The following is a 9,060-nucleotide window of genomic DNA, read 5'->3' as shown; positions in this document are numbered from 1 at the left end:
CTCTCTCTCTCTCTCTCTCTCTCTCTCTCTCTCTTTCTCTCTCTCTCCCTTAACTCCAGATTAAAAATCTCTAATCTAGAACTATGTCACAAATGACTTTATAAAGGACCCAGAGAATTAGTGCATATCCTTTGAATTTTTTTTTGGAAAATTTTTAAAATGTAAAATTCATTTAGATACAATTTTACTTGAAAGTGAAGAAAATGAGGTGCAACAATATTTAATATATTGTCCTCAGTCCTGGAAAATACTATGAAATGAAAACACAAATAATTGGCTTCTGATACTAAAGCAAAGGGTAAGGGAGGCAGTGTGAAAAAGTGGACAAGAGGGCCACAAGTCACAGAACACAAAGGTAGAAAGGACTTTAGAGGCCATTTAGCCCACCCCCCTCATATTATAGATGACCATACTGAAGCCTAGAGAGAAGAAGTTTGAGTGTCACTCGACAAGAAGTCTTGTAGTATCTAAGACTCTTTATCTTTTGGAGTTTTCAGAATCAAGATCAATAGTTCTTTCAACTATTGTATAAAATATCTTAGTGGCTTTACAAATGAGAACTATTTCTATTTTTATCATCTAGCCATATGTACTTATATCAACATGTTCAGGGTAATGCAGATCCATAGTTGGGCTACTCATTGAATGAATCACTTTTTGTCATATTTTCTTCCATTTACTATATTCAAGGATAGGCATTGCTATAGCTGTCTGACTGGGACAGTGACTATATAATAGTCATTCTATTGCTAATACAATAGCCATTTCATGGTCCTATAGTGATCAAAAGAGTTCCTGTACTATGAGAGAAGATTAATTGGGGGAAGGGGTTAGCATGCCTTATCATCCTCATCCTCATCATCATCTTGATAAGGTTGTCCAAAGGAACTTTTAAGAATAAACTAGAGGGCAATAGATTGAATCATTCAATTTGTAGATCATGTTTTCCTCATAAAAAATTATTTATTTTAAAAAATAAAATAGGACACAACCAACAAACCTTGATTTAAGTTGAAGGCGGAGAGAAAAACAGCCTTGTTCTACGGAAAGTTGCCAATAAATTCACTGTACCCACTCATAAGGTGAAATTTATTAAAAAATATAAAATTAACTGTATATTTAATTTAAGATCAAATTTCCTTTAGAGTATTTTATAATCCTCCACACTTTATATTGTGGACAGCGATAAATAGAAGTCATTCTCTTCTGTATGTAACAGGAGTGTCCTTTCCTTCCTTTCTGGGTGTTTTTGCATACAGCTAGGCAAACATAAGGTAGGAGTCAGTCACATGATCTCCAAGGGAAACTTTATGTTAACATATCCAAAACATTAGTATTTGCTTACCTCATCACTCTTCTGGGTTGTGTTTCCTTGCCATAGTGGGTACCTAGAAGTACATATAAGTCACATAACTCCATTTTGATCTGTATGGGACTTCTCATATCCTCTTTACTAACCTTGAGAATCTCCCTTGTGGGATCTTATATGTATTCACAGAATTCTAGAATTGTTGCAGAGCTTTGAGATCGTTAGGCCAAGCAACATAGGATTTGTGATTGGAAAGGACTTTGGAGATCTAGTTTGAAACTTGTTTTATTGTTTCAGAGAGCAAAAAGAAATGATTTATTTCAACAAGATCACAATAGAGTTGAGATGTAAGTCTTTGGTTTCTTGTTTCCCAGTCTAATTCACTTTCCACTGTACTGACAGCACTATGTTTTTCATCAGTTGGTCAGTCAACAAGTGTTTCTTAAACATTTACTACTTAAACATTTACTACATGTCAGGCAGGATGCTAAGTTCTAGGGATACAGAGAAAGGTAAAAGGTAGTCCCTTTCTCTCAAGCAGTTTATAGCATCGTTGTGTATGAGGCAGCTTCTCTGGAGACTTCAGTTTTCACTTGCCTCATAAGGCACATCTATGTGTATGTACTGGACCTTATTTTCAATAGTATAGGGAGCTTCCAGTGTGGAAACTTCTTCTATCAATGTGTATCAGCAATTACTCTTTAACCTTCAGTATTAGGAGTTTTCTGGGAGCACTGAAAGGTTAAGTTACTTGCTCAGGGTCATGAAGACAGTATGTGTCAGGGGGTAAGACTTGAAGCTGCCTTCCTGACTCTGAGGAAAGCTGTCTATCTGTATATGTATGTAGGTATGTATACAAGTATGTATACATATGCATTCTATAACTGAGTACATTAATCTTCTGGTTGGATATAGAGTGAAATGAATATTCAGCATATCAAAAAATATTCTCCTTTGATGTATTTATCATTCTGATGACACCTGTCTCTTCTCATATAAATAGGTGCATATGGTTTAGTGCGACAGCTTTCTCTCCTGCATCCTCACTGCCTCTTTCTTCCCTCTTTTATCTGATTTGAAATCAACTAACAGCTGAATTTATATCCTGGTCCGTATTCTTATTCTCTATGTAAACTTTGACTTCACCTCTTCAGCTTTCGGTTTTCTGACTTTGAAGTCAAGGAATTGACTTAAATGACCTCTAATAATCCCTTTTCCTCTAAATCCCCTGATTATCTGGTTATTGACACTATCTTGACATTAAAAATCTTCTATACTCTGTTTCCAGGTCCCTTGCCACCTGGGACAAGTTCATGTTTGTCTATGTACCTGCATGCCCAAGTACAGAACCTAGCACAAAGAGGTTGTTTATTAAAAGCTTGGTGAATGACTATATAATTCTGCTCCCCCCGGGGCCGGGGGCGGGGGCGGGGGGCGGGACTATGGCAGCCTCCTTACCATCATTCAGATGTACCATGCTCATCTCTACAACCAGATATTTGTTACGCTTTTCTGATCCATGAGGTTTTACCTCTCCACCTTCCCTCCCCAACTATTCTAATACTAAGAATTGACTGCTAGGTAGTTGCCAGATAGTTTGCTGGGCAGAACACTGGATTGGGAGTCAAAGAACTAGGTTGAGTTCCTAACTTATACCCTACCAGCTACATGATTCTGTACAGTCTTTTTTTTTTTTTACCTTGTTTTTCCTCGTCTATAAAATGGAGATAACAACACTTGGATTATTAAGCTAATAGACTTTATTTATGGAACATGCCTTTTACACCTGATAGATGAGCCAGTATCACTATGTTATATTTGTAGCACTGAGCCATGAAAATCCAGAGAGAATATTCATATTCCTTTATCCCAATACTATGTTAACAGCTAAAGCCCTAGAGAAGAGATGAGAAATATTAACTAAAGTAACAGAAATACTCTTCATCACCGCTTTGATTCCTTCTTTCGCCCTCATTCTTCTTTGAAGGCTGACCTCCTTTCTCTTCTGTTAATTCAATACAGCATGCTCCATCTTTCCTTTGTGCAGTAAGATGGAAAAGCATCTCTTACCATTCTAACTTGCAAAAACATTTATAACTTTTCCAGGGTCTAGAATTTCTCCCAGAGTGGGGACTCACTATGGGAATGCAGACTGTTTATTCCCTGTGATTTACTTAGTCATTTCTGGGGTGTTGCCTGAAGCACTGAAAAATCAAATGAGACATCCAGGGTCACACAGGCAGTGACTGTCAGAAGTAGGAACAGAACACAGGTCTTTCTCAGTCCTAGTCCAGCACTTTATTATGCTATCTTGTCCATATCCTTTAATACTTCCAAAATATTCATGGGATAGAGGCTGCTCTCTTGATGGTCAGTATAATGTATACCTCTTTAATCATCCACTTTTCATTATAATTCTTTGGCAAAATGTTGTTGGTCAAATTATCCCTGTATTCGATTCTTTGGAAATTTTGATCCAGCTCAAGATTCTCAGAAGAATGTGCATTTTTCCTGTTATAAATAATAGGAATGATGTCTCATTTAAAAATGTAAAACATTCCAAGACTTTCCAGTTATAAGACTGAAGAAGTACATGTCACAGAGGCAAATTCAGGGACATTTTGTCTATTCCCAGGGTTCTATATTTAGAATCAAAGGACCTGGGTTCAAATCCAAGTTCTGATGTTTATTACCCAGGTAACCTCAGTTATGCCCCCACCCTTTTCCATGCTTTAGTTTCTTTATCTGCTAAGTGAGAGAATTGGCCTAGATGACCTCCAAGTGTCATTTTGCCTGCTGAAAAGATGACAGTTATACATTCTCTCTCTCTCTCTCTCTCTCTCTCTCTCTCTCTTCTAATCTTTCCTATTTTAAAACTATAAAATGGAAAATCCATGACCTATACATTGTTTAATAACATCAGTTTATTTATTCAATTCAATATTTCAGTTCAATGAACATTTCATGAGCACCTTTTGAATGAGTGACATGGTACTCAACAGTACGGATACTAGAAGGAAAAGGGGTCCCTGCTCTCAAGGATCTCACATTCTACTGGTGGGATGCAATATGTAAACATTACAATTCTATGTATGGATGTATGTATATAGATATGCATAGATACAAAGTGCATATATAAATACAAACATAGATAAAATAGATATAGTCAGTTCTTTGGAAATTTTTATACCACTCAAGTCTCCCAAAAGAATATGTATGTTTTATCTGTTATAAATTATGGGAATGGTATTTCATTTAAAATGTAAAACATGTAAAGCACTTTTATAAAACTGGAATATGTGTGCATGTGTATATGTATGTATGTGTATATATGTATATGTGTGTATGTATATATATATATATGTATCTGTGTATGAATGGACACATATGTATGAAGAAGGATGGCTGAATAGATGGATACACACAAGTTTGACTGAATCTAAGGTATCTTCTCCAGAGCCATACAAGAGCGTGAACCCAATTCTTCCTGCCTCTGAGACCAACTTATATCCATTCTGAATCTTCTCTCTCTCTCTTCTCTCTCATTGAAAGCTAGAAGGATCAGCAGAGTCTTTCTATGAGAAGTGGCCCCTGAGGTGGGCATTGAAGAAAAACAAAGATTTTTTAAGTAAAAAAAGAGTACACCCCAGGTACAGAGGGCAGTTAGGAAATGGCATGGCAGGAAGTACAACTCTGAGTATAGGGAATAGTGTGAGACAGATTGGCTGAAATTGACTATAGAAAAGAGAATAATATGAAATAGGTCCAGAACTGTATATTGGAGCCAGGCCAGGTTGAAGTTGTATTTTCTCTTAGAGGCAATAGGGAGTCATGTGAGCTTTCTGAGCAGGAGAGTGACATGGTTAGAGCTATACTTTTGGAAAATTATTGGGAAACTATGTGGAGGATGTAATCTAGGGACACTAAGTAAGAGGTTATGGAAATAGTCCAGGTAAGATTCTACTCCTTCCACCCCTTTGCATATAAGAGATGAAGGACCAATAGCTGGTAACTCTTTCTATGCATCAACAATGAATAAAGTTGGGGTTTGGTCTTCCTTAACTCTCTCTTCATCTTGATTAATTAATTTCCACTTCATAGGTATTAGAATTTCATGGCAGACTTAATCCAGCTCCAGAAGGGGAAGTGAGGCTGGTTACTTTGCATAGCCCTGCTTCACTTAAATCCAATTCACTTGCAAGTCTTGACATCACCCTCTTGATGTCATTGGTCTTCTTCTTCGAAAAAAAAAAGACAAACAACAGGACTCCATACAGGCACCTCATCTCCCAAGATTCTGCTGAAGAGTTTCCATTTCCTAAATCCTTAGTCATTTTAGCTCCTTGGTGTTGAATGCCCCCAAATTATTTCCATAAGTAGAAATGGAGCCCATAGATACCATTGTCTAGCAATTGTTCATATAGTATTCTGTATTGTGGAAGGATTCCATTGTATCTTATACATTTTATATGCTAGCTGCCTAGAAATAGCTAGCAGAAGCATTGGATAGATCATGAGACTTGAAGTCAAGAAGATCTGAGTATGAATTCTCTTTCAGATATTTACTAGCTGTATGATCCTAGATAGGTCATTTAACCACTGGTTGCCTTAGTTTATTACTGAACTACTATCAATGTCATTTCTATGAATAAAAATGTCATTCTTGTACTAGCCAGTAACTCTGACTGTCAATGGAAATAAATGGAAAATGAAAACAAAGCTAAGAAAATTGTCCCTCAGGCAACCAGTGTCCTCAGCTGTAAAAATGGAAACAATAATAGCATCTACCTTCCAGGGTTATTGTGAGGATAAAAAGAGATAATATTTATCAAGTGTTTTGTAAACCTTAAATTACTAGTCTCCATCATCATCATCACCATCATCATCATCATTGTTAGGGAAGTGGATTTGTTGAAACTCACATAGAAATAATCTTTCTAAGTCATTCCTGCAGTCATTCCAGATTCATGAAACATTAGAATGATGTACTTGTAGTCTAGAATATGGGAGTTCAAATCACATCTCTCAGCCCTTAGTAGTTGGTGACTGTAGCCAAATCGAGCTTCAGTTTCCTTATCTGTAAAATGGGAAGGCTGGACTAGCTAAGCTCTAAGGCTTCTTCTAGATTTCACTCTATTCCCTGTTAACCTGTGTTGATACTATGTCGCTTTAAGCTTATGGAACCTCATTTTTCATCTGTAAAGTTGGAATTAATAAAATATATAGTATTTAGGCTACATGGTTTTTATGACGTTCAAAGGATATGCATACATATATATCTCAAAGTAAATCTTGAAGTGTTGTAACTGTCACTCATCATCATTATAATTATAATATTTTAATTGCACTTTCACCTTCCTGCATAAATGCCTTCGATGAATCAGACATTTGACTAAGATTGACTGTTAATCCCCAATATATATTCTGATTGCAGCAATGCGGCTATGCACAGATGAATGCAGAATCCTGGGACATTCAGACCAATGTTGGATGCCACCTCTTCCCTCCCCTTCTTCTGATTATCGAAGCAACATGTTCATTCCAGGAGAAGAATTTCCATCCCAGCCACAGCCCCAGCACCCCCATCAGAGTCTGGAAGAGGAACCCCAGCCCATTGACTCTAGTGAAAAGAAGAAGAGTTTTTCCACCTTTGGGAAAGACGTGCAGCATGAAGAAGACGCTGGGGACACATGCACATCTTTGCTCTCTGAAATGAGCAGTGTGTTTCAGCGTCTGCTACCTCCATCTCTGGACACCTACACTGAGTGCAGTGAGGCGGATCGGGCCAACTCACTAGAGCGTCGAAAGGGAACTCTCCCAGCCAAGACTGTGGGTTACCCACAAGGGGTGGCAGCCTGGGCAGCTAGTACCCATTTCCAAAACCCTGCCAACACCACGGGACCCACCCTGGGGACTCACTCAAGCGTTCAGCCTTCTTCCAAATGGCTTCCAGCCATGGAAGAGATTCCTGAAAACTATGAGGAAGATGATTTTGATAATGTACTCAACCATCTCAATGATGGGAAGCATGAACTCATGGATGCCAGTGAGCTGGTGGCAGAGATTAACAAGCTATTACAAGATGTTCGACAGAGCTAGAAAAGTTTGAAAAAAAAAGCATCTTTTTTTCCATTTTTATGGAAACAAGGAAAGGGGGGGAAAGACAGAACTGGCATTGCCAATTAGTTGCATTTATCATAAATGTGTCTGTGTATATGGAATATTAAATACTGTATTTTCATATGTACACAATGCAAGTGTGATTATCTTAATCTGTATTTTAAAAATACATTTGTACCTTATATTTATGTGTAATTTAACAAATAAATTTTATTTTTCTACTCCCATGGCAAGCATGTCTTCCCTAAGTATATAAAAACCAGCCACTATTTGATTCTGGCACATCATCCAGCCACAAGAGATGAGGGTACTGCTTCCTATTACTTGTTTGTTTTTTTTTGTTCTTGTTTTTAAAGAAAAATAAGCATCTTGTTGCAGAATCAGCCCCACTAAAGTATTATCCAGCGCTCAGTTTCAATTGTGTTTTGAAACTGAATTCTTAGAATAATAAATTAGTAACTTTGGTGAACTTTAACTTTTTTTTCACTTTCTTCCTTTGTTTTTGTTTTTTTTTTCTTTTCTGTATTCCCAACCACACTTTTTGTGCTTGATTAGAGACTTGGACTCATGTTGGTATAAGTGAAACCTCAAATATTGAAAAAATCCATTTGTCTCAAAGCATTCATGTTCATTCAAAAATCAATGCCAGCACTGAGTTTCAGTCTATCCTTGCAACTAGTTAAAGGTGCTAAAGACAATGGAATCAGTCTTTTGCTTATTGCCTTCCTAGGCTAAACTCTGGACTGACACAGAGAGCCACTTGGATGTCTCTCCTAAGGTAGTAAATAGAACCCTATTTTTCCTGAACATGTATCCTAATCTCCTCCCCACCCTACAATCTCTTCCCTGATACTTGAATGTTTTTTCTTATTTGCCAAATTGTTTGTTATGATGTTCACTGTTAATTCCCCCAGCCCTGTGCATGATTTCATTTATAACTTTTATTCTTAGCATAAGAAACTTTTTTAAGTCACGTTTTTGTGTTGTTGTTCTTGTTGGTCTATTTTTGCTTCGTTGTGTTTTAAGCTATGCCTCCTCCTTTATTTATTGTGAAGTTTTATTTGGAATCCTGAATGCCTTGGTAAATGGGTACACTATTATGGTTAGCCCTGCACTGCTCTCATTTATTACTGAACTACTATTAATGTCATTTCTATGAATAAGAATGTCATTCTTGTACTACCCAGTAACTCTGATTGTCAATGGAAATAAATGGAAAATGAAAACAAAGCTAAGAAAATTGTCCCTAATTTAGACCCTTCTCCCTATGTTTGTTCTGAAGGCATCCACCTTTTGGAGGGTTTCAGTCAGCATAAACAGAGGGCTAGTGGGGTAGTGTGGTTTCCAGAAGATCAGGAACAGCTACCTAGAAAAGCAGAAAGATACCAAAACAAACAAACAAAAAAACCGAAGCAAAAATTGTTCTCCCATTAGTCATTTCAGCAATGCTATGAGTTGGGGGAAGTCAGAAAATAGCAAACTATTACACATCCAGTTTTAAAAATTATTTGAGTCGGGGGCGGCCAGGTAGAACAGCAAGTAAGAGCACCGGCTCCAGTGTCAGGATGCCCTGGAGATTGAATCCCGGTTTCAGACACTTAGCACCCTCCCAGAAACACCTGGCCATGTAA

At 37.4% G+C, this 9,060-nt stretch overlaps 1 protein-coding gene across 2 annotated transcripts in view; it reads left to right on the top strand.

The window, feature by feature from the left end:
• The window catches only part of PCDH18 (protocadherin 18), a 15,535-nt gene extending 6,866 nt beyond the window's left edge, over positions 1-8,669 (top strand). For both annotated transcript variants that reach the window (XM_069105377.1, XM_069105376.1), the window contains exon 4: positions 6,744-8,669. In XM_069105377.1, coding sequence (XP_068961478.1) covers positions 6,744-7,408 — 665 coding nt within the window. In that variant the 3' untranslated portion in view covers positions 7,409-8,669. The remainder of the gene's footprint in view (positions 1-6,743) is intronic.
• Positions 8,670-9,060: the final 391 nt, after the last annotated feature.

This window comes from Petaurus breviceps, unplaced genomic scaffold (assembly GCF_028583685.1).
Source record: "Petaurus breviceps papuanus isolate PSGF00001 unplaced genomic scaffold, PetGlider_PUasm1.0 76, whole genome shotgun sequence".
NCBI classification, from domain to species: Eukaryota; Metazoa; Chordata; class Mammalia; order Diprotodontia; family Petauridae; genus Petaurus; species Petaurus breviceps.
This window is presented reverse-complemented; position numbering and strand designations above follow the sequence as displayed.